Below are 26,681 nucleotides of genomic sequence, written 5' to 3'. Positions count from 1 at the left end.
CAAAGCTCTTCCATTCATCAAGCTCACTTACCGGTACTTGGCCCAAGGGTGCCCTGAAAAATTTTAAAGTATAAGGGATCCATGGCTTGATGTTAACCTGGTAGAGCTCCCAGAATCCCAATATTAATATTTGCTGGTTAGATTGATATTGTATTTAGATGGGATAATATGTTTACTACCGACCACATGAAAGGTGATGTGCAAGATGCCACCCATTCCGTTTAGAAGAAAAGAGGTTCCGCCTAAATATTCGGAAGGGTTTTTTTTTTACTGGTGGGAGCTGTGAAAATGTGGAATTCTCTCCCTGAATCAGTTGTACTGGCTGATACATTAGATAGCTTTAAGAAGGGATTGGGTGGCTTTATGGCAAGTGAGGGAATATACAGGGTTATGGGATATAGCTCATAGTACAAGTTGATCCAGTGACTAGTCCGATTGCCATCAGGAAGGAATTTTTTCCCCTCTAAGGCAAATTGGGTTTTTTTTTCCCCTTCCTCTGGATCAACTTCCTCTGGATCAACTAGAAGTTAGACAGGTTAAAATAGAATTCAAAGATTGAACTTGATGGACATGTGTCTTTTTTCAACCTAACTTACTATGTTATTATGCCAAGAGTGTTCTACCTGGGGTGTACTATTGACTTGACCTGGCCCTGTCTAGAATTGCTGGAGGGCCCAGAACCATAGATGCAAAGATCAGATCGTTTAAATCCTCGAACGATGGGACTTCCCCATCTCCCGACCTGCCACTAACCATTCCGATCAAATAAAGTAGTAAAAGAACAGATCAGCCAATGTACTACCTCGGACAGTAATCGTACGAAAGTTATGTCCGTCCCACTGAAAATCGTACGATCAGCAATACATGCAGACAGCGCCGATCTGCGCCTTTATGCCGCCTGAGGCGGCCTTCCGTTGCTGCCCCGACCCCTCCTCACGGCACTCTCATGTTCTGCGCAGGAGGGGGTCGGGGCGCTGCACGACGCTAGTGCAGAGAGCGCAATTGCGCTCTCTGCACTAGAAGAGCCGAATTTAGTTACCAGGAGTGGCATTTTTGCCGCCCCTGGTAACCAGGGGGGCGCTGCCGCCTGAGGCGAGTGTCTCAACTCGCCTCATTGGTGGAGCGCCCCTGCATGCAGAGATATTATAGGCAGCCGACAGAAATCTTTTAACCTGTCCAATCAACCAAACGACCGATCTCCGCGGGACGAAAAATGTCGGGACTCTCCACACATGGTCTGAAAATCATACGAATCCTTGATTCGTACGATCGGATCTTTGCGTCTGGCCAGCTTAAGAGGGACAGCAATGAACAATTTCAACAAATACTAAGTTTGCAAAAATGTAGCTGAACAATCTGGTCCAATTCCAAATCTTTTATATATCAATGCATCCACAACACAATCATGTGGCTAAGCTCCCTACCTACACTTCAAGGGACACAATACAAGAATTAGATGCACAAATCAGCCGCATGCCTTGAATTCTGGGACAGCAGGCGACTGCGTGCGACTACATTACTGACTAGAGTCCCCACGCTGAAATCATTGCCCCTAGTGAGACAGGCGCACAAAGTGAGAATCACAGCAACGGAATCTTGCATAAAAAGCGGGGAATATCCTTGAATTCAAAACTTCCGATTGTCGTACAGTTAACATCCACTAACCACATGCAATTGTGTTCTCTCTCTCAGTCTCAACTCATGTCGGCGCCGCAGTACACACCCCCATCCACAGAGGACATGGAACGGCTTTGAAACAGGGAATGTGGGCAGAAACCTTACGTCTCCCTGGAAACTAAAGTAAATTGCTTACTAGTTGATTTGTATGCCAATCATATATGTCCCGCCTACCGCTCGGCTTTCTCCGCCTTTTCTTTCTCTCTAGTACCTTCCTGACAGGAAGCACCGCCCCGTCAGCTCCTCCGATTGGGTAGGTCGGATGTGGTACATTCCAGTGTCTGAACAGCGCATTACACGGTCGGAGTGGTCCATTTTAAGGAGGAAGGGGGGGTTAGGGCCTAGAGTGGTACTGTGGGGCCTGACTGAATTTGTTTCTTGCTCGTCTCGCTGAACGGAGGGCAGTGGCGGAGAAAGAGTCCACGGTACCGGAGAATGAGGTCGTTGTTGCAGTAAAAGGCCAAGGAGGAGGGTGAAAGACGGTCAGAGAGGAGAGACATGGACAGCCAGGTATTAAGAGACAGAGACTGCCAGGTACAGATAAAGAGACGTCTAGGGAGTAGTAAAGACAGTCGGTAGGTAGAGAGACACGGAGCCAGCTAGTCATTGACTGAGATGTGGCTTTATAACATGAGGAACGGAGAAACCAATGGCATTCAGATAATGGGAAGGAGAGACATTTCAGCTCACATGAGAGGGAACCGGTTCCTAAGAGAAATTAAGTCTAGACAATCAAGTATATAAACAGTAGTTATGTGGTGAGACTTGTATTGGGACAGGGAAGTTATATTTTATCAACGGCAGAGAGGATTTTATGTTAGCTGTAGGTAGGGAAATGGTGGGGTTCTGTGATGTGAGAAAGAAAAGAGGCAGAAGTGGGCTGTTAAAGGCAGTCAAAAATAGGTGTTAGTGAATGAGAAGCTCTGAGGGTTGAATGCTGTGTGGGACATTGGCAAATGGTGGCCATACAGTTTGAGAGAGGAGTGCTAAATAAACTGATTCAGACAAGTAGTAATGGCCTGCCAGCCAGCATAAAGTTCTGGTGTGATAATTGAACAAATGGTTTGTCAGAGACGTTTTGCAGTTTCGAAGACAAGCTTTGGCTGGGGCATTTAGATGGAGGACCTCTGAGGGTAAAATGCTTAGGGACATGGCCAGAGAAACTGATGATTGAGGGATATGCAGATGCATGTGGATGACAAGTGGCAATGGGTCATAGAGAAAAGGTACTGAATGGGTAGAGTGACCACTAGATACTGACAGAGAGGTGAGTATTGGTATTGGCAGATGAACTATTACAATGCTTCATTGTCTTGCTTACTCAGAAAGGAGGCAGCTCTGAGAATGAGATGTGGCTAATAATTGAGATTGGATAGTGCGTGTCAATAGAGTGAGACAGGCAATTAATATTCAATAAAGAGAGCTGTGACCAATAGGGGTAAATTTGTGTACTGGACAAAGAGACAAGCTCAGTTACTGCCAGAGGTAAGTGGTAGGTGCTGAGCAGGAGGTAGTGTGATAGATTTGTGTGGGCCTTGAGATGATTGAAAAAAAATTTCAGGTGCTGGGTAAAAGAAGAGCTGAGAAAGACGTAGCCTGATTGAGAGACAAAAAATAGGAATACTGAGCAAGTGAGAGAGGGACCTGAGACATCACTCTGCTATATATATCAGCTGCTACCAACCAAAGTTGAATGGGTTCTGAGCAAAAGTGAGGCATGTTGCTGAAAAGTGGCAGAGGTAGTAAAGCATGCAAAAAGAAATGAGGGATTGACTGGCAGAGATGGACAGATGAGTACTGAGTGAGAAAGATACAACTTTTAGTACCATGTCACACAGACCCCCAGAAAAGTTACTAACATAGATTTGTTCTGAGTCCGACTGTTTGGGAACATCAAACAGTAAAAGATGGCTAAATTGACAGATGCCAAGAATGGTGGATGTAGACCAGACCAACAGGCTTATTTTTCTAAAGTAAAAGAACAGTCCCTATAAAAATTAATAGAAAGCTGTGATGTGCTCTGATGTACTGTGGTGAGCTGCCTTTTCATCAAGATGCCCCTGAAAGAGGTGAATACTGTACAGAAACAGAAGTGGGTAGTGCTTGGCACAGCGAAGTGAGCACTGAATGGCCAAAAGAAGCAATTCTGTGCGCCGGAGATGGAAACTGTTATGAAACAGTGAGAGAGAGAAGCAGTGTTGATCAAGATTACATGATCATTTGAAAAATCCCAGGCACATGGGTGCTCTGAGCTCCACATGTTTAGGTAGCACAGTCCAGGTTTCCTGATAAGCATTAGCAGAAGCACTTGCAAGTATTATCAGTGCTATTCTATGGATGGACATTGGTTTCTGACACATTGGCACCTTGTTTTTAGCCAACCTAACAGCACGGCTTAAAACTCCTAAAAATTGCCTTTTGTACCTTTTACCATAATATTTGTGCTTAGCAGGGTAGCATGGCTTACATTTAAATGGCGTGCAAATAGTTCTGTGCTGCTGAATGGATTTTCAAGAAATTTCCCTCGTTTTATAAATGATCTGATAACCTTTAGATTTGTGGCATTAGTACTGACCTGCAAGACAAGATATGTAAGGTATTTGGGCTGGCTTACCTGCTTTGTTGAACTTTCTGTTTCACTTGTTGCACATGGCTGCAAGGATTTGACACAGAAGTTTTACATAAGGAAACAGGAGAATCCAGACCTCATAGAGTTGGTTGACTCCGCTGAGTCTTTTCTACAAAGACACCCAACCAACAGTGAATGTGAATTTCTAGTATGTTTGTATTATGCTATAATGCACATGATGAGGGTTCATTTTGTTGTTCTTTTTTTTTTTAAGAAAGTGCCAATGTATTCTGCAGACCTGAGCATAGAAGCTTATCGTTCACTTCATTCCACCATTCTGAACAGCACTGCACCACATATTTAAGAAATTAAAATGCCTTTATTGGTACAGACACGCTACAGTGTTTCAGGCCTACTTAGAATTTTTATCAAGATTGTTAATTTTTTCTTAATGGTAGCAATAAAAAAGTTTATATATGAAATATATACAGAACTGCAGGGAGTAAAGAGCTGCTGAGGCTTTTCTCCTCATTTCCTAATCCGCTGATGCATCATAGAGTGGCCGGCAGTGCATTGACAGATTACATTTCAAAACTTGCTTAACAAACCAAACAATATGGTACCATCTTATTAGTCAAGAGTGTCTGCCCAACATAGATGGACTGAAAATCATTTTGAAATGTATGGCCAGTTTAACAGAACTGCAAATAAGAGGATTAACATAAGTCCGCAATGTTTGAGACATGAGCATTTAGATCCTATGTTAGCACATTTAATGCAACATTGTGTTGAATATATTTTTTATGCTACTTTGTGTCACTTCGCATGTCATCTGGGATTTTCCGTGGGAAATATCTTGCCTATTTATAAGAAATAGCAATTTTCTATTTATTTTTTGTAGGAATGTACCAAATCAAGGAGTTGGTTCAGGATTCCATACATGCAGAGATATCAAACAAAGCGACGTTTCGTACGATATTCGGTGCATGTATGGTGGGAAACGAGGCCCCCACCTAATGCTCTGTATTAGAATTCTTCCATTAAAAGCCAGCACAGCTGCACATGATATCTGCAGAAGCACATAGTCCTACCAGCTTGTGCAATAACAGTTCTAATAGGGCAAGGGGGGTGTGTAATAATTTCCCCTCCAACCGGTTCAAATTTTTACCAATTTTTGTTTTTTCTGGGTTGAATGCTAGCGACAATTAAGCATGTTGATCATTAGTTGAAGAGTATAGTCATATGTTGTGTGTCTCCACAGTGCACTGTGCAGGTGAAGCTGGAGCTGGGTCATCGTGCTCAGCTGAGGAAGAAACCCACCACAGAAGGGTTCACTCACGACTGGATGGTGTTTGTCCGTGGTCCAGACCCATTTGACATACAACATTTTGTGGAAAAGGTGGTGTTCAGGTTGCATGATAGCTTTAATAGACCCAAGAGAGGTGAGTTGGATAGTAGTTCTGCAAAATTTGAGTACTTGCTGTTTAACAGATCATATGCATTTGATGATTTATCCACCTTGCAATGACTTCAGAAGATATGTCTTTGGAATCATATGCTTTGGAATCATATGAGGCTCTCATATGATTCCATATGATTTATGTACTGAACTTAATGCACCAGCCCAAATTCAGCATCTCTAGAACAGTAATGATCCAGGCCTTCAAAGTTGTCACAGGAGCTCCCCATCTTGAATCTTTTTAGGAGTTTCAGTGACACTCACATGCCTGGTGTGCTCTGGGCAACTGTTGAAAAGGTTAGCTTAGAGGTTTTTGTACCTCATCAAGCATACGTTTTTCTTGTAATATAAGATGATACTACACTGCTGATTATTACATTGTGATGCTAATTGCACTGCTTTGTATTGTGACATTTATATTCTCTACATACAGTATATTGTCGGTCCATGAGGTAACTGAGAGCATCACAGAGAAAGTGCTGTCAATCAGCAGGAAAAAAGATGGGGAGCTACTGGTTGGCATCTTTGCAGGCACAAATCGTTATTGCTGTGGTTGCCATGGGCTGGTACAGACCTCATAACATAATGTGTAGAAATTCTAATTTTCTTCTTTTAAGTTTTAGATCTCCTGTAAGAGGGAGACATTTTTCTAACTGCTATATCACTCATTACTTTTAAAAGCTAATACGTAACTTCTTAAATAAGGTCTTACTTTTGATTATTAAGCTAATACAAGCTGTCTAGGAAATCTGTTCTACACATATAGTGTGGGATCTGTTATCTTTCATTTTCAATGGCTACTGTGTAGCAATGGCTACCCCCATGGCTACACAGCAGCTTGTTTATATAAACTATAGTTGTGTTTCTGAAGCAAATACACCAGTTTTACCAGTGCAAGGCAACACTACATTATATTGTCATTCCTTTAAAAGACTTTCATTTTTGGTGTTACTGTTCCTTTAAAACCAAAGTTTTCATTCTGCTCAACCTTGATGAAGGCTCTTTGACAGAGCCCAAATGTTGGGTCAGTTTTGATGCATTTAAATTAAGTGTGTGTGTGTGTGTGTGTGTGTGTGTGTGTAGAATAACAGCTGAGCAGGGATGATAGGCTTCCTAGCAGTGCAGAGAGAGCAGTGCCATGTGAATAGTCTGCAGGGGAGTATGCTCTGTGATTTCTCAACATATCAAACAGCCTATAAATCAACGAGTCAATTCACTGAGCACTGTAATAAGCACAGCAGGCAGAAGAAAGGGAACAAAAACATAGATTATAACAATACTGTAAAATTAAGATGTACATCAGATCTGTGGCAAAAAACATCCTCTTGCAACTATGCAAAATAGGAATTAAAAAACAGTAATCCTGTGGCTAGCTGATTTGGGCATGTCAGTAACATAGAATTCTGTTATTTTATATGGGAATCTCTGCATAAAATCACAGCTCCGCACAGTTCTAGACTTCTTTATTTGTACTTTCATGCTTTGAGCAGCAAATGGTTTGACTGGTCATTCTGTATTATAATAAAAAGACTGGGCTTTAGTAGAGGTATGGAACCTATTATCCAGAATGCTCGGGACCTGGGGCTTTCTAGATAACAGGTCTTTCCGTAATTTGGATCTTCACACCTTAAGACTACTAGAAAATCATGTAAACATTAAATAAACCCAATAGGTTGGTTTTGCTTCCAATAAGGATTAATTATATCTTAGTTGGGATCAAGTATAAGGTGATGTTTTATTATTACAGAGAAAAAGGCAATCATTTTTAAAAATGTGGATTATTTGATTATAATGGAGTCTATTCCGTTATTCTGAGCTTTCTGGATAACGTGTTTCAGGATAACGGATCCCATACTTGTATATATAAAATCATATGGAAGCTCTTAGCATTTTTTTTGTGTGTAAAATTGTGCATTTATAGATATGTTAGAATCCTACATCCTAAAGCAGGGGTCCCCAAACGCCGGGCCGTGGACACTCCCGCACTGGGCCGCCGAGCCCAGTGCGCAAAGACTATGCGCCAGGCACGTCCAAATTTGCAGCCGGTCCCCGGTCCAAAAAAGGTTGGGGACCCCTGTCCTAAAGGATTTCTTCAAAGGCAGTGCCATATTGGGTGATTTATTTATTCATTTTTTTTTTTTTGGGGGGGGTTGCCTTCTGTTTATTCTTCTTGCTGGAAAGACTGTATCTAAATGCAATCCAATGTCCCTGCATATGTAAACAATGTGTTTTTTTTTTTTTTTTTGGTTTTTTTTTTAATAGCGTGCAAGGAACCTCCATACAAAGTGGAAGAATCTGGTTATGCTGGCTTCATTCTGCCAATTGAGGTGTACTTTAAAAACAAGGTATGGTGTAACAGAATGTGGATATTTAAATTTTAGATTGTGGTTTATTTAGAGATGGAGCAGAGTTTTGATTAAGCCCTTCCATGAAGGGTAATGTACAATTTATGGTGTCCACACAAAAGCATCGGTGTTCAAGCACTATAGAACTCAATGTTTCAAGATTCATAAACACCACAGATTATATATCTCTAGCCTTAGCTTTGATATAATGGTGGCAAATCTGGCGATCTCACAGAGTAAAATAAAACACACCTTCGATACATTTTATCTAGCTCCATGTTACAACTGCACTTTTTTTGTTCATCAACAGTATCCAGGTTCTCTGCACACACTATCCATATACATTTCATAACTTTATACAGGTAGGGTGGGTGCACAAATTTTGATTTTAAATTGCAGACAAAATGAATTGATGAATGTACTGAAAGCATCTGTCAGACGTCTTTTTCCAAATGAAATAAATGTCTGCCCTATTAGATGCAATTGAATATTTATAGTGACATCTTTATACTTAAGGTCTATAAAAATGTCACCTTAGTGCAGATTTAGATAGATTTAGAGGTTGCTGATTTGTGTAACTTGAATACCTGTTCTTTTTTTCTTGCTTGCCCTGTAGGAGGAGCCTAAAAAAGTTTGTTTCACTTATGATCTCTTCTTAAACTTGGAAGGAAATCCACCTGTAAATCACCTGCGCTGCGAAAAGTTGACCTTCAACAATCCCACAAAGGAATTCCGTAGGAAATTGCTCAAAGCGGGTGGGGTGAGTCCAGGAATATGGACTCCTGCTATTAAAAGTTACACATAATGAAAACACACTTTTCTCACTTCTTCCTAAGAAGCAATAGGTTGTAAATTTCTCACAAAAATTTTGGACATTTGTCCTTTTTCTGTTTGCACTAAGCGGTTACTTTTATAAGCAGTAACTTTTGCTGTGGTTATTTCCAGCACAAGGTGCATAATTAACTCCGATTTATGCACAGATTTCAAACATACACACATGGCACATGATATTACATGATATTACAAAGTGTAACATTTGTTACAAGTTAGAGAGACTGTGTCTTGTATGTAACAAAACAATAAAGGAGATACAGGCATGAGATCCGTTATCCGGAAACCTGTTATTCAGAAAGTTATGGCCATAGATTCCATTTTAATCAAATTATTCAATTTTTAAAATTGATTTCCTTTTTCTCTGTAATAATAAAAAAAGTACCTTGTACTTGATCCCAACTAAAATATAATTAATCCTTATTTGAGGCAAAATAATCCTATTGTGTTTAATGCTTAAAAGATTTTGTTAGTAAACTTTAAGGCATGGAGATGCAAATTACAGAAAGACTGCTTATCCGGAAACCCCAGGTCACAAGCATTATGGATAACAGGCCCAATACCTGTACTGTGCACAGTGCATGCCTTTTGCTACTCCCACTGATATTCTAACCATCTTATTCCATTTTGTATGTTTTAGGTAATGGTAATGCCAGAAGGGGCAGAGACAGTTTCCAGGCCAAGTCCAGACTATCCTATGCTACCCACAATACCCCTCTCTGCATTCTCTGACCCCAAAAAGACTAAACCTTCTCATGGCTCAAAGGTTAATGTTAATTTTATTTACTTAACTATCATCTACTATTGGAATTAAACATCATTAATATAAGTTTTTTGCCAAATGTGATTAATTTAATAAAGTAAAGACTTCAGACACCAGTTATGCAGAATATTGCTCTAAAAATAATAATAATCAGAATGTCTTTCATTTCCAGAAAAATAGTCTGCTTTTATTTATTTTTATAAATTGTGCCTTTCATAAAGCATTTTTGTATTTGTTCTAAAAAATGGGTTGCTTGTAACACAATTTTGTTTTGCAGGATGGAAACAAAGATGGCAGCAAGATCTCAAAACCCCATAAAGTAACAAAAGAGCATCGTGAACGTCCAAGAAAAGATTCCGAAAGCAAAAGCAAAGAAAGTGAACAAAATAAACAAGTCAAGGAATCTTCCTCTTCATCGCGTAAGCCAGTTGAGAACAAGCCACTCAAGGAAGAAAAAGCCCCTCTTAAAGCTGCATTCAAGGAACAAAAGTCAAGTCTGAAAGAACCTAAATTGGAAAACATGTCTCCTAAAGGTGGTCCATCTGATGTCAAGCCATCCAACAAGAGGCCACCCAACACAGATTCCCCCAAATCAAGTAGCAAGAAGCCAAAAAAAGGCATCTCCAAAGGATTTCCCGTTTCTGGAACATCGCCTAGAGGTCCTCCAAATCCTACTACCAACTCTTCTTCATATCCAGAAAAGAAGCCAGTAAAGGAAAAGCCTGGCAATAAACCAGAGAGGCCCAAAACTGAGAATGAAGTAAAAAAGCCAACTGGGGCAGAGGATTCAAACTCTGATGAAGAAGGTTCGTCAGAGGTAAGGGGAGGAACATTTGAAAAGTCTATGCTTCTGTATGTTCTGAAGTTAATTTATTAAATGTAGAATGTGAGACTTAATACCTATCAATGTTTGTACCAAGTGCACTCTACAACTACAATAATATATACATATTGCTTTATTCTGTGTATTATATTACTATTTATGGTAGGTGTGATTTTTTTTTTCTCCAAAATAAATGTAATTTTCACGGTAATTCTAATTTAAAAAGATGCAGGTCCATTAATTTCATATTTTTGTCATTTTTGTTTTAAGGAAGGTAAAAAAAAATCTGAAACCTCCCCCATTTTACCTCAGAGGATAAAAAAGTCCTTTTTAACTACAAGAGGACAATGAAACATGGATCAGCTTTGTGTTGTTAATTTCCCATAACACTGTATTTTCTCCCTTGCTAAAATATAAAGACATTCAACTAATTATTGAAGCTAATGCAATCTTTTCAGGGAGCAAATTCCACAACTTCACTGTAAAATTATTTTTTCACACCTTATAGCCAAACCCATGCAGGCCCCTGTCGGACCCACTTAGCATGGTAGATAATGGATGGCTTTCATGTACCTAAATTGTGATAGAAGGGTTAAATTTCATTTGTGTTTTTATAGGCTCATAAGATGTAAACACTCATAGTGACATAGTTGGGTTGAAAAAAAGAATCAAAGTCCAACATGTTAAACCCCTCTAAATGATCCCATTGCACATATATACGCAAATCTATTTATACACTCACAAAGATAACCATATATGCCAATTTCAAAAAATAAATGTTTTTTGCTTGGCAAACAATATTTAAATGTATATAATTTCACTTGGTTTTACAAGATGTTTAATAGCTAATCATAAGTGTTGCTGCAGCTTCTGTAAAAGTGTGTATGTTTTACTATGCCATGCAATAAGTAGTAAGTAAGTAGTACTTAAGTAGTACGTAAGTAGTAGGGCTTGTACATTCGGGTGTTCCACTGCAGGGGAACGCAGCTCATTCTTCTGGATTGCCATATGCTCATTCAAGCGCATGCAACCGCAAAACATAGGTGGAACCCAGCTTGTGTTCCTGCATTTGGCACTTGCATGCACCTGATTGAGTACAGGGCAATCCAGAAGAATGGGCTGCATTTATGTGTCAAACCCCAAATCCCAAGCATTCAGGGTAACCAATATCATTACTAAAGTTACTGAAATTGCCAGTATTAGCACAAAATTGATCCAGGAAGAAAGCACCAGAAAGTTACATTTCTCTGGATGAGTGAGACGGTCGGCTGGATTTATTTCAGCAAAAGATTGAATTTGGTGCACTTGAGTGCTACTATACTTTTTTTTTTAAATGTTGTAGACAGGCCTTCTCTATATTGGTGCATTTAAATGTTCTCTTGGATAGCTCAGAACAGGTTCCTGTTCCTGATGGGTGGAGGGGGAAGTCTAAAATACTACATTCATTTCAATGCACTTGATTGGGACAATTCAATGTATTAAATTGTTACATCTTTTCACTTTTTCTCTGTCTTTCCCATTATCCTGCTCCTTTTTAATCTAATATATATATCTATATATATATTGCAATCTTTATTTTTCTTTCCTATCACTGACCTTTTTCACCTGCTTCCTGCTATTCTCAGTCTGTCCCATCTAGCCCTTCCAATAGCAGCTCCAGTTCTGACTCCACCTCGGAATCTGACTTCGAACCTCCTCAGAACCACAGTCAGGGTAAGCCATAGTTTTATCCACTTTGGGATAAATATTATCATGGTTCAGGAACTAAACTGCCAGTTATTTAGACTGTGTATTTGTTCTGCACACTAATGCTGCATGTGAGTGTGACTTATTGGCAAGTCTTTTCCCAAGGTGAGCTGTAGGTTCCCATGTTAAAAATTACTTGCACTATTTAATCTGTCAGTAAGAGTTTTCCACTGCTCAGGTGGTGCAAGTAACTTACCATTTTTATGTTATGCAAACTAGGCCCCCTTCGTTCAATGGTGGAGGATCTCCAGTCAGAAGAGTCTGATGATGATAGCTCTTGTGGAGATGAGGCAGTTTTAAAGAACAAGATGTCAAACCGAGATTCCAGGTGAAAACTTGTGCTATCATATTTATATTCTAGTGACCAACAGAACAAGGATAGGTAAAATCAATAGGTGGCAAGTTGTTAACCAGTCACTTACTTCAGACCACACAGGCCAGTGCTCCTCGTTTTTCAAAAATGCACCAACCAGGTGTAATTTCACCTGGTGCCATATTTTTAAGGTGCTTCAGCTTCCTCTGCACCACCCTGGGTAAGTTAAAATATGGTACACAAATTATTTGTTGATTTCTATTCTGTGGAAGCACAAAGGGTGCTTGTGAACTAAACGTGTGATGACAAGGTGCATAGAAGACTGGTGCATTTTTAGAAGAGGAGAAGCACCGGGATGTAAACAAAGCAGCTAGTATCACTGATGGCACCTAACATCTTTGCACACCTAACGATTCTACCTTTCTTTGTCCTTTTAACCCCCCTATGTTACATTAAGATATCATTTAATGTGCGTTCTTACAAAGATAATGGCAAATTGTTGAATTTTCTTTCCTTTTTGAGTCTGAAATGTAACAAAACATTAATTTAATTTGCCTACAGGATGAGTCTTAGCGACAGTGACAGCGATAGCAGTGATGACTCTTGCGCACCTAGCCGAGGTCCAGTCCCTGTACAGAAGATGCCACCAGTTAATAAGGTAATCAGGATCATTAGAAAAGAAGTGCGTTTTTCAGTAAAAAAAATTTTAAGTAGCAGAAATGTATTTCTTGTTTCTTATTTTATTAAAGGTTACTTATTGGTAAAAAGTTTTCCCCTGCTGGAAATGCAGATTAATAGAACCCTTACTCCAGTTGGGGGGACGACAACAACTGTTTTTCCAAAAAAATAAATAAATAAAATTGCCCTCCACGCCAAGGCTATGCCGTCCACCGTGGTAGGGAACTCTCAGTATGGGTGGCCATGTTTTGTGACACACGTTTAATGAAAGCCTCCATGCTGCTGTGTAACGTAACGTACACGTATGAGCATAATGGCCACTAATCCTGATTTACATGTTTGTGTCCAAGAATTGCTGCCTACATCTGGAGCTCACTCCTGGGGAAGGCAGCATAAGACTGTCGGGATCTTTTTTTTTTTTTACTTTTTTTACTTTTTTTAAAATTATTATTAGCCCATGCCACTAGTGGGGGAAACAAATTTTCACTGGTGATTTTTTTAGCCATTATTTAGCATCTTCACAGCTGGATCCTTAGCTTCAGTTTGATTATAAAGAGATTCACTGAAAACACAAAGGAAGATTTTGACTGCATATTAACTCTGTAAACTCTAGCTGTCAGGAAATATACTGTCTAACAGATATATATTGATATGCTAAAAAAATTGTCCAGAAAACAGGATTTTTTGATACTCACCGTTAAATCTGTTTCTCTGTAGTCATAAGGGGGACACAGGGACCGATGGGGTTAAGCTCCACCCTCCAGGAGGCAGGACACTTGGTAACAATTAATTAAGGGGCGTGCCGTGCTTGGCTTAACCCCGCACACAGTGCTCAACACTCAGTTTGTTCCAAAAATTTTTAACCATTATAACTGAACTATAACTTATGACAGAATGAAAGTCAGGGATTATCCTGGACACGACCATCAGGTCAACGGCTCGTCCTAGGGCGGGAAGCCCTGTGTCCCCCTTATGACTACAGAGAAACAGATTTAACGGTGAGTATCAAAAAATCCTGTTTTCTCTGTCGTCTTAGGGGGACACAGGGACCGATGGGGACTTAACAAAGCAGTCCCAAAAACAGCAGGGTGGGACGAGCCAAATTTAACTGATTTAGTGGAAGATAGACTGCAACACCTTGCGACCGAGGGAGGCCTCAGCCGACGAAGTTTTGTCGAGTCTGTAGAATTTAGTAAATGTATGAACAGAGGACCAGGTAGCTGCTTTGCAGATCTGATCCAATGAGGCAGCATTGCGCCATGCCGATGAGGCTCCCATTGCTCTTGTGGAATGAGCCTTGACACCTTGTGGTGGTGTTCTACCTTTTGACAGGTAGGCTTGGCAGATGGTTTGTTTGATCCATCTGGCGATGGTAGTCTTTGATGCTGGTAGACCTTTAAGAGGTCCGGAAGGAATAACAAATAGAGTTTGAGATTTCCGAAAGGGCTTTGACCGTTCAAGGTACCACCGGAGTGCTCTGACTACGTCTAGATTGTGAAGACGTCGTTCCTTGTCATTATTTGGATCTGGACATAATGATGGAACTATGATTTCCTGATTAATGTGGAAGGAAGACACAACTTTGGGTAGAAACGAAGGAACTGTCCGCAAAACTGCCTTGTCCTTGTGGAACACCAGAAAGGACGGATCACAGGATAGTGCACTCAGTTCAGACACCCTTCTGGTTGACGAGATTGCCACTAGAAACACAGTCTTGTAAATGAGCCATGTGTCGGAAATAGAACTCATGGGTTCGAATGGAGGGTCAAGTAAGGCCTCGAGTACGAGATTAAGATCCCAACCCGCGACGGGCGGTTGAAATGGAGGAATTACGTGAGCCACTCCTTGCAGAAAAGTCCGTATGGTGTCCTCTGTTGCAAGTCGATGTTGAAAAAGGACAGACAACGCAGATACTTGTACTTTTAATGAACTGAGTTTTAGACCCAACTGCAGACCACGCTGTAAATAGGACAACACTCTAGGTATGCTGAGTTCTAGAGGGGGCAGGTTGAGCTCTTCACACCAACTGTAATAGGAACGCCACACTCTGTGATAAGATTTGGAAGACGTGGGTTTACGTGCTTTTAGCATAGTTGAAATAACTTCTTCTGCTATCCCTTTTCTTCGCCAGATGGATGCTTCAATAGCCATCCCGTCAAAGCGAACAGTCCGGGATTTGGATGTGTCACTGGACCCTGGCTGAGCAGATCTGGTCTGTGTTGTAGACGGATCGGTTGTTCTATGGACATCTCTTGCAGATCGGAGAACCATGTTCTTCGAGGCCAATAGGGAGCTACCACAATTACCGTGATGGTAGATCTCCTGATCTTCTTGAGGACTCGAGGTAACATCGGAAGAGGAGGAAAGACGTATGCCAGGTCGAACGACCAAGGCTGTGTCATGGCGTCCACTCCTTCCGCTATTGTGTCTCGGGAACGAGCAAAGAACCTTTGAACCTTGCGATTGGTTCTGGATGCCATGAGGTCGATCTGTGGGTAGCCCCAGAGATTTACTAGCTCCATGAATGCCTCCGGATGAAGTTCCCATTCGCCCGGATGTACGTGATTTCGGCTAAGGAAGTCTACTTTTATGTTCGCCACTCCTGGGATGTGAATGGCCGACAATTGTACTTGGTTGGTTTCTGCCCAACCCAGTATTGCTTGTGCTTCCTTTAGTGCAGCTTTGCTGCGTGTTCCTCCCTGCCGATTTATGTACGCCACTGTTGTGACGTTGTCGCTTTGGATGCGAACTGGTTTTTGGTGCAGGCGATGTGACCAATGGAATAAGGCTAGTCTTACTGCTCGCAATTCTAGTACGTTGATGTGAAGTTTGGACTCCTCGGGAGACCATTGACCTTGTGCAGATAGGTTGTTCCACGTGGCCCCCCCAGCCCTTGAGGCTCGCATCCGTGGAAATTACACTCCAATCTGGGCTCGCCCATGATTGACCCATGGCCAGGTTGTCCATCCTCAACCACCACAGAAGAGTCTCCCTTGTCGTGTGGGAGAGGTTGATCACTCGCGACAGAGGACCTCCTTTCCAGGATGACAAAATGTTTGCTTGTAAGTCCCGTAGGTGAATTTGAGCAAAGGGAACTGCCTCGATGGTTGATACCATGAGTCCCAGTACTTTCATTGCCATGTGGACAGTTGGTCTCTGGTGAGATAGGAGTGACTGTACTTGATCTCTGATCTTGTGCTGTTTGTCTCGTGGAAGACAAACCATCTGTGTCATTGTGTTGAATTCCAGGCCCAAGAATATCATCTGGTGGCTGGGCTGTAGGTTGGACTTTGACCAGTTGATGGTCCAGCCGAATCTCTGCAATAGTCGAGTCGTCTTGTATAGGTCCTCCTTTGCCTTTTCTTCTGATCTGGCCTTCAGGAGAAGATCGTCCAAATATGGAGTCACTGAAATGCCTTGTAGTCGTAACGTTGCTGCCGTTACCGCCATAAGCTTGGTGAACACCCGTGGTGCTGACGAGAGTCCGAACGGAAGTGCCACAAATTGAAAGTGTTGATTCGCGAATGCAAATCGGAGGTATTTCTGGTGGTGGATCCAAATTGGTACATGAAGATATGCGTCCTTGATGTCTAAGGACATCATGAGCTGTTCGTGCTCCATGCCTCGTATCACTGATCGGAGTGTTTCCATCTTGAAACGAATGGACCTGATAAACTTGTTGAGCAGTTTGAGATCTAAAATTGGTCGGAAGGATCCGTCCTTCTTTGGCACTATGAACAGATTGGAGTAGAACCCTGAGAATCTCTCCGGCTGTGGTACTGGTACAATTACTCCAGTATGTTCCAGTTTGGAAATGCATTGTAAGAATGCTCGTGCTTTTTTGGGGTGTGATGGAACCCTGGACATAAGGAATTTTCGAGGGGGTAGATTTGTGAAGTCGAGATGATAACCTTCCGTGACTATCTCGTTGACCCAAGCATCTGAAGAGTGATGGATCCATACCTCCCGGAATCGTAGTAACTTGCCCCCTATTTGTTCTAGCGATTCCGGAGGGGGTGCCCCGTCAGGCTGAGGTAGACTTATCTCCTGCGGGCTTCGTGAAGGTTTTGTTGGACTTCCATGGGGTGCGAGTTTTATCGTTGGTCTTGTTACGAAAGTGGGAGCGTCGTGGTGGACTGTACTTGCTTGCGTGTGTAACGTCCGCTTTGGCCACGAAAAAACTTTCCGCGTCTGGCTGTCCCCATGGACCTGCTCTTTGCCTGAGGAAGGAAGGTGCTTTTTCCCCCTGTTGCTTGTGAAATGATTTTCTCAAGTTCTTCACCAAATAATCGTTGACCTTTAAAGGGCAGTGAGGTTAAGGATTTCTTAGAACTTAGGTCAGCTGACCAGTTTTTAAGCCATAAGGTCCTCCGTGCCGCTATGGATAGAGCTGATGTTCGGGCTGTAATTTGTGAAATATCCAGGGTAGTATCACAGAGGTAAGCGGACGCCTCCGCAATTGTTTGCGCAGAGGACAGTAGGTCAGTTCTGGGCACTCCTTCTTGAATGTCTGTGACTAAAGATTCTGCCCATGCTTGAATAGCTCTGGACACCCAGGCTGAAGCGAGACAGGGTCTCAGGGTCGATCCAGAAGACGTGTAAATAGCTCTTAGGAACCCCTCTAACCGTCTATCCGACGGATCTTTAAAGGCCGCTGCGTCAGTTACCGGCAATGTGGTAGATTTTGATAATCTGGACACGGGAGCATCCACCATCGGAGGATTGGTCCACTTATCCACAAGCTCCTTGGGAAAGGGGTAGGATTTTGAAAATTTCCGTGTAGCTTGGAATTTTCGTTCTGGATTGTTCCATTCATCTTGTATCATGTCCGTCAGCTGGTCATGCGATGGAAAAACTGTTGTGGACTTCTGTTGTCTCTTGAACAACCTTGATGTTTCAGCTTGTTTTTGTGCTTGAGAAATATTAAGTACTTCGAGCACCTTTTTAATGATGCCATCCACATCATGTTGGGAATCACGATCTCTCTCACCCTCATGATCTTCCTCTTCTTCCCCCGAGGACTCGCCTGAAGGTGGTATTTCGCCTTCTGATTGAGAGGAATTTTGTTCTGCCGACAACTCGTCGGAAGATACATGTGCTAAGGAATCGGCCTTAGAGTCATGAGAACGTTTGCGTTTGCCGCTTGGTCTGTGACTAAACTTAGCCAAGGCTTTTCCTAGGGTATTAGCAATGGCTGGTAATCCTTGTAAGGATGCTAAGGACTGAGACAGTTGAATAGCCCAGGAAGGAGCCGGTAGATCTTGCACCCGGCTGGGCCCCGGCTGTAGAGAAGGGCTTTCTGACCCAGGATTTTCTGTCTGTGTCTCCGTAGGAACAGGGTTGTTGGAAGAAGCATTTTGTGCCCCCTGCCCCATTGAACAAGATCTGCACAGTGGCTCGTTCTGACCCCCTGGAATCTTAGATTGACACTTTGTACAGGCAAAGTAAGTCACCATTGCTGTTGTGGGTACTCTCCCCCCCGCCCTAGTGAATAATCCCACTGGCCTACCTTCTGCCATTGGATATCACCTGAGTGGAAAGTAGTGTGCGAGAGCTGAGTCAAGTTCCTGCTGTTGCAACTGTAGTTATGGAGCGTGGATAATTTCCAACTACTCCGCTTTTGCCACCAACTGAGCTCTAAACTAGGAGTATGCCTTGTGGAGCTGTGTTGGTCTCTCCCCTGTGCGTTCCGGCGCAGCCTGCCAGTCCTCTCTGTAGAATGAGCGGGGACAAAATGGCCGCTGGAACGCATATGCGTTCCAGCGCGAGCGCGATCCAAAATGGCGACGCGCGCCAAACGGAACAGGGCTCTGCAGGCGCCGGACTCCCCGCCCCTCCTCCTAGTGCGGATCAGTTCACTCTCCCTCTCCCTACCGTCTGGCCTCTCGGTTCTACACAATGCGCAGTGTGCGCATTACAAGTAGGGAAGCCAGCGTGTCAGTGCCTGTACTCGTCTGCAGGGAGAGGATGATGCAATGTCTTTTCCCCACTCCGGTTCCCTCACTGAAGGTACCGGGGGGCACGGGGGCACAGAGCACGGGTGGTGAGAAGAGGAGGAGGGAGGTATGAGGGGGGGGAGGAGGGGGTTAACAGCTGGTGCCACCGTAGCAGGGAGGTTACAGGCAGGTGCCAGCGTACTTACCCAATGGTAGGTTCACAACGGCCAGACCCTCTGTCAACCGAATGGAAGCCAGGCACTGTCTGGATGGTCGGTATAGCCCTCAGGCTAGGTAATGACCCCGGTGAATATTACATGGTGGGGGCTAACCAAAGGATACAGGCAGCCCTGTTCCTGGTATCACCCCAGGTGCCAGCCTCAGCTAGCCGAAGAAATCTTTCCCCACAGGGAAAATCCAACCTCCTGGTAGCAGGACACTTGAAAAACTGAGTGTTGAGCACTGTGTGCGGGGCCAAGCACGGCACGCCCCTTAATTAATTGTTACCAAGTGTCCTGCCTCCTGGAGGGTGGAGCTTAACCCCATCGGTCCCTGTGTCCCCCTAAGACGACAGAGAAAGACATTTTTTAGGCAGGCCATTCTTATTGGCAGAATACAACTTTCCTTCCTTCACCACTAGAATGGTGATAAAGAGTGCCAAATCAAACCTAAAGCTTCTCACACTCTCTGTTTTCTATTTACTTAAAATTTCTGTTCTTTGCAAGGCCATAAGATAGAAGCTGCTTACTAATCTCGTTATTGTTTTTTTCGGTACACATCAAAACAGAAAGCCTAACCAATAGCCCATATCTATTGAGTTATTTTAAGAGTGTCACACTTTAACCTATCACTCTCTTTTCTGTCTGCAGAATACTGGCCGGAGAAGTCCAGAACCTTGCACTAAATCAGACAAGATGCTAAAGAAAGGGGTGTATGACAAGGTACGATCTCTTCGTTCGATTTTATATATTTTTTTTATATTTTGTATCCCTGGCGTGATTTTTTTTTTTCTGTGCCTGTGTTATTCTGAATGAATAAGTCAGCCTTTCTATTTTAAAATCCATAAAAGACTCCAAACAGCCCCCGGAATAACATACCTTTCTCTCTGTATTCAGTTTCATGTGGTTTCTAAATAACAACAAGCTGAACTGCAGTTTATTTTTCAGCTAGTTCCTGGCTCATTTTCTCCTTCACCTTCTCTGTTTGACTGTGAAGTCTGTTAAAAAGGTGTCTACTGCCAATGCTTGTGCCTCCTGCTCAATTGAAATCAATTAAGCATGGGCAGCAGGCACCTCTTTGCCTGTCTTCATAGTCAAAGAGAAATGGAGAGCTCCGAAAAGAAGAGGGGTTAGAGCTAGACCAGGAACTAGCTGAAATGAGCTGCAATTGAGATTTAGAAAAGACATGTCACTGAATGCAGAGAAAGATATGTTATTCTGGGCACTATTCAGAGTTATTTGTGCTTTAAAAAATAACTTTGCATGGCAATATATTTCACAGTACCCTTTTTTACACATTTACTCCTTTATGTTCAGGCTTACACAGATGAATTGGTTGATTTACACAGAAGGTTAATGGCTCTTCGAGAGAGGAATGTCCTACAACAGGTGAGAGGACTGTGATTCCCCTGTATCAAGTGTTTTGCCTGTTTGTAGATATCTGAATTAGAGTAGAAAATAAATTTGTATTTCTAACCTTCACTGGAGCAGACTGTAGTTACAACTGTTAAGTCTTTCTACATAAAGGCTTCACTTCGAGAACAGTGTTTTGACAGGTGCTGCTTTGTTATATGTTTATATGGAGACCTACAGTCTTCATGTGTATAGATTCCTTTTAAGGATATTGGTAAACAATTAGCTGTTCCTTCTAGTCGCCATATGGCTGCCAGACGTCATATGGATTGGTTACATAAACATGGATTAATGCTGTTCTAAGGCCTGTGGCAAACATTGCTATTTTTACTGCCTTTGTGTTAAGGTCCCCATAGACGCAAACCGATTTTAGCGATGTCCGACCAATCCTTCGAAATTATCGTGCGGTTATTAGGATTTGAACGATCAACATCTTATGATTTTTTCGGCCGACATCTGTCAGGAAATTGATCGGCCAGGTTAAAAAATCTGTCGGTCCCAGTGCAATCTATCTATGTTTGCAGGGCCAAGCAGGCAGCTCCCCTTTGTTTTCCTGGCAAATTGGTCTTTTTAGTTGATGGTAAATTCGTACTATCGTTCTGAAATAATCGTGGTCTCACAATGATGATCGGATCTTTTAAAAATCTCAACATCTCTGGCCAGTTTAAGAGGGAGAACTGCCCTGTCTGTGACAGAAGCTGGCGGGGACCAATTGTTCATGAACCCCTGTAAGCCTCACCTAATGTTTATTTCCTTATCCTGCTACCATTGTGATGCCCTCTGTCAACACTGCAATCTGGCAGACTGGTCACATGTTTAGCAGCCTTTAATTGCAAGCAATTTTTGACACAACTGTTACTTTTCCAATAGAAATGTACAAATATCAGCCTTCCACTCTGAACCCAAAGCTACTTTGCTATTCTCGTGGGTCTCTTACCAGTTTTTCCATCTAGAGGGCTGATCTATTATTTACGTTGACTTTCCATTTGCAAATCAGGTTTTGAACAGTTTACTACAAGTTAGAAAATGAAAACAAAGACCTGCTCTTAAATGACACCACAGGTCTTAGATTATCTCTCATGGTTTACAAATATCCTCATACCCCAATATCTTTCTCCTTTTTAGATTGTCAACCTCATCGAAGAGACCGGCCACTTTAATGTCACCAACACAACTTTTGACTTTGATTTATTTTCTCTGGATGAAACGACAGTACGCAAGTTGCAGAGCTACCTAGAGACTGGAGCCACATGACCACAAAGAAGAGGGGGAAAGAAGGAGAGGAACACACTGTGCATACGGCAATTTGCACTCAGGCATTCTCCTCCACAGTCCTCCTTGAACTAGTTCAGATAACCAGTGAAGAGAGCCTTAGGGATCAACCAGCCATTTCTAACCAATAGGATATCTCCCACTGAGACACCTAGGCTTCTCCAGTCATGTCTTCACTCCTGTGTGTAGCATTTTATCCAATAGGATTTTATAAATCCCCACTACCATGGAGAGCATATGGGTTAATGCAAACGTTTAAGCTTATGTTACTTTCAAAATACAGATATAAATTCACACTGCAGAACCTGCCTTCCCTATTATCGTCTACGGGGGTTTTAGGGAAGCGGGTGGGGGTAAAACATAAATATCTTGCACAGTTACATATTAGATGAGGGATAATGTCCATCATGTTCATCTATGAAATGTTAAAACACGTAAGCATGCATATTTTATGTGCATGCTACACAAACACTCCTATTCCATTACTGTCATTTAGCCTATCGTCAAAATGCATCCCATGTGTCATGATACAGGTATGTCTGTATTTTGAGACTTTTCTTGGGGGAAAAAATGAAGGTTTCTAGTAGATAATGGATACACTAGATTGGAGATATGAAACACTTTGTCTCCTTGTGCCACAGACTTCTTCTCATCAAGTGAGAGACAATATTAAGGTGGCCAGTAAGAGATGGAAAACCGTTTCGTAAACATTATGGAATTTCGAATCTGTAAGCTGTATAGTATATATATTATATATATATATATATGTGTATGTATTTTATGTATAAGAGGGCCTGGAGAGGCACTTGTTTTCATTTTTTTGTTTCCGAGGGGTGAAGGGATGAGGGTGGAACAAGGATTTTTTTCCCCTTATTTTTTAGTATGTTCACTTTAAATAATGATCATATTTTATCTACTATTTTTTATTTCAAGGAGCTGAAGATGTGAGATGTAAGAGGAAACTGTGGAGGGTTTTATTGTTTTTAAAATGCGACCATCATTGAAGCTGACATTTTATATATTTTTTTTCCTGTCATGTAAAGGGGATGTATTTTGTTCACAGTGGGAGCAGATTTTAAGTGTGGGTTTGGAGGATCAGTTAGTTAGGACTTTGCTGGTTTCCCTGGTGTTGCATTTCTGGCCTCTGATGATTGCAGTGGAGCTCTACAGGGCCGCCCATCACTTGTGAAGCCACAGCAAAACGGTCGGGATGCACCGCACTACAGTGTCTTTTTATTCCCCAGCACCCTTACTCATTATTCTCTTCCAGTTCTGCAAACAAATATCCCTAGATACAAGTGCAAAACACTAAAGGAACTCTTTTTATAATGCTCTTTTTACTTCTTCCCCGCCTAAACTCTCTACAGCCCCCGTCAGTCCCTGCAAGGACCAAATTCAAATGTATTTAAGGTTTGAGACCTTTTTTATATATCCTGTTCATATCAACGACTTTTCCATATTCATCTGTAAGTGTAGAAGTGTTTCCAGATTTTGCCGTCCCTGTTTTTCATGCCGGGTTCTTCCCTGGTTTGAAGGAAACACTAGAATTCTGCTTCACCCTATCCCTACAGCATTGGAATGGGATTTCCCCTGTGGGTCGTTCCAGTGGCTGCAGTGATATTGCAGTATGTGCATCATTGTATTTGTGACTGATAGAAGCCAACAGTTTGGATCTTCCTTATGGTGTTAACTTCCCTTTTCTCACTTGATATCAGTATTTATTGTGAACCACAATGAGACTTTGTCGTCTTGTTGAGGTTTTCTAGGCTTGTCATAGATGGATAGGGGAACATGTTTTGGCTGTAAGCACTTGCGTCTGTTGTACTTAGAGCAGTATGAATGGAATGATATCAGTGCAGTATAAAGGGGGGGGGATATACCCGAGATATATACACAATGTAAACAGCATTTAATTTCTTGTAAATTGACAATATGTGTTCATACTATACGGTGTGAATAGAACATTCCTCCTGGACATATTGGCATTTAGGGCAGAGACAATTTACCTTTAGATTTCTGCCCAACGCAACTGTTCCAGAGTATTTTCCAGAGACTCTGTGGCCTTTACCGGTTGATGCTGTTCTCATGCTGTATAGACAGAATTCCAAGTCTAGTCAAGCAGCATGACGGTTCACTTCCTATGTGTGAATGCAAAGATGGAGGGAAGGAGCATTCTTTGCACACTCTTAAGCTGCGCCTTTGTGCTTTAATGGCTTTATAAGGCATTCGGTGTATCCATGACTCCTTTCCGAGTCACTTCTTGGAAAATTGGCTTCAGCGTACCTTGGAATCACTTAACGGTTTCTGATAAATCCAGTGTACAAGAAGCGCTGAAGCAACAAAATGGTACATAAAGAATATTTAAAGATACACATCATGTCACTGCCATTGGTCACAAAAGACATGGGATCCATGAATATTGCACTCCTAAATATCCGTAGTTGCTGGATTGAAAATGTTAAGCTGTTTCTTATCTGCCTGCTGAATGCCTATGCTAAGCTCAGTATTGTTAGCAGCAGTAGAAAGGTGGGGGCATCTCTGGGATTTTTCATTCAAACGAAAGGTTGGTACCAACTACATATTGTATCTGGTGCTCAGGTCTCATAAATGATGGTAATGTTCCTAAAATGATATGCTTTTAAACATTTTTAACTTGCTAGTTGTGACTTAGGCTGTGTTTTTAAATAGAAATATATTGGGAGGCTCTTGTGCGCCCCCCCCCCCATATCAGCAAGTGAACTTCCATGGGTCTGTAAACCATTAATAGAACAGTTTCATTGTCCACAAAGTATTTATTATTGTATTATGCAAAATGTGTCATGAACCCCCTCCCCCCCATCTACATTTTGAAACTGTATTGCTATCAACGAAAGATATTTGGTCCTGTATTTTTATTTTAATATTGGGAATTTGCAAGAGTTTTTATAGGAAAAAAATGCAAAATAAAGATGGAGAAATTCTATTCTGGTGTCTGGTATTTCATTCATGTACTAAATGGATTTGTTTCTATATCATCCAGGGAAAAGAATAGGAATGTGTAGCTCAAGGGAACTCCAGGCTTCCAAGATAAAGAGACATTCCTTTAAGGTAGTGACACATGGGAGATGTCGCCCGCAAGCGAGTTTCAGAGATAAGGTGATCAAATTTTTGCAAGCAAAGATTTCAGACAATTTAGGCTTCCAAGGGATTTGCATCCCATAGTGCACCACGGCGCTTTCTCCGCCCACATGGGCTGGACGTTCTTCAACAAGATCACTGAGACTCACATGAGTCGCATGAGTATTGTGCGTATCGTCTTATGCGAATGATGAATGTGGTCGCTGGAACAAAGAATGTGAAATTACGTCCATACATTCCTACGTACATTCCGCGCATACAAGAATTTGCATACTATCGTGGCTACTAATCCCCTTGTGTGTTTTACTAGAGCAGATTTTAACTTAGACTTGTCACCGAAACTTGTTTTTAAAAAACACAGGTGACAAATCTCCCCGTGTGTCACTACCCTTACAAATGGCCACAGATTGAACAAACCTGGCTGCTTTCTCTTACTCCTGTTGCTTATAGCTGGGTCTCAGCTTGGTTACACAGGACAAGCTTTCTGAAAGATTAGACAACATTATTCTTTGAAATGGGGAATGGGTTTATCTATGGCCTGGCAATTAACAGGCCCGCACAAAGACCTTGGCCTGGGGCCAGGCCTGGATTTATGGAGAGGCCACCAAGGCCCGGGGCTTGGGCTGCATGATTTTAGGGGGGCGGCATGCTGCCAAACTACACCCACATTGGTTCAGAAACACTGGGGAGGTGAAGGAGATACAATAGTTTTTAATTTCATGTGCACCACTTCCCATAGCTCCAGTCCCAATGATGACAATTTGAGCGAATAAAAGGGAGGCGACGGGGGTGACTGACAACAGTGGGCCTAGGGGTGCCCGCTATGTAATTCGGCCCTGCCTGGGGCGGCATGCAGCCCAGCTGCATTCTGGGAAACCACAGCGGGTGGGCGATGGGACCTGCCTGCCTAGGGGTGCTGAAAAAGGAATCGATTGTAAAAGGAGAGATTTTTGTACTCACCGTTAAATCTTTTTCTCTTGTCCTATATTGGGGGACACAGGCACCTTGGGGATGAAGATCCTGCAGCTGGAGAATGGGCACTAGATACACTTTTGACTACTTATCCTCCTGCTCTAGGCTTCATCCCCTGCCTCCTCCTACAATGTCCAGTTTTGACCGAAGAAGGAACATAATGACCCAAAACAGAATTGGAGTACCTCTACCCCCTCAAAAATCTTTTTTACATTTTGAATAATTTGGACATAAACAGAACTTGACTCCAACAGGAGTAGCTATAAAAACAACATAGTTGAAACCAGTGTCGATACAGGGAGGGAAGGCCTGTGTCCCCCAATATAGGACGAGAGAAAAAGATTTAACGGTGAGTACAAAAATCTCTCTTTTTCTTGCCTAATTGGGGGACACAGGCACTCTGGGGATGTCCCAAAGCAACCCCTGAGGGTGGGACACTGAGCCCCCAGTAGGTGTTTAACTGATTACGGCCTGTAACACATTCCTCCCGAAGATGGCTTCGGCCGAGGCCTGTGTGTGTAGCCTGTAGAAGCGTGTGAAAGTGTGAAG

The 26,681-nt window shown here is 42.3% G+C and overlaps 1 protein-coding gene across 5 annotated transcripts; it reads left to right on the top strand.

The window, feature by feature from the left end:
* Positions 1-1,787: 1,787 nt before the first annotated feature.
* Positions 1,788-25,005, top strand: mllt1.L (myeloid/lymphoid or mixed-lineage leukemia; translocated to, 1 L homeolog). Of its 5 annotated transcripts, none has more exons than XM_018247729.2 (12): positions 1,788-1,930; positions 5,508-5,688; positions 7,968-8,050; positions 8,667-8,810; positions 9,522-9,647; positions 9,922-10,461; positions 12,093-12,180; positions 12,433-12,541; positions 13,088-13,184; positions 20,010-20,081; positions 20,676-20,747; positions 21,897-25,005. In XM_018247729.2, exons 2-12 carry the CDS (start codon positions 5,592-5,594, stop codon positions 22,023-22,025), a joined length of 1,557 nt encoding a protein of 518 aa, XP_018103218.1. In that variant the 5' UTR covers positions 1,788-1,930; positions 5,508-5,591; the 3' UTR covers positions 22,026-25,005.
* The last annotated feature ends 1,676 nt before the right edge of the window (positions 25,006-26,681 follow it).

The sequence above is a fragment of the Xenopus laevis genome, chromosome 1L (assembly GCF_017654675.1).
Source record: "Xenopus laevis strain J_2021 chromosome 1L, Xenopus_laevis_v10.1, whole genome shotgun sequence".
In the NCBI taxonomy this organism is placed as follows: Eukaryota; Metazoa; Chordata; class Amphibia; order Anura; family Pipidae; genus Xenopus; species Xenopus laevis.
Note: the sequence above shows the minus strand (reverse complement) of the source record. Positions and strands in the feature narration are given on the sequence as shown.

Bases quoted from the DNA above. Each gene is read 5' to 3' on its own strand.
- mllt1.L (XM_018247713.2), top strand. From the start codon at position 2,176: ATGGACAGCCAGGTATTAAGAGACAGAGACTGCCAG. The intron at 5,689-7,967 runs GTGAGTTGGATA...TTTTTTTAATAG, and splicing joins CTTTAATAGACCCAAGAGAG to CGTGCAAGGAACCTCCATAC. The intron at 12,181-12,432 runs GTAAGCCATAGT...TATGCAAACTAG, and splicing joins TCCTCAGAACCACAGTCAGG to GCCCCCTTCGTTCAATGGTG.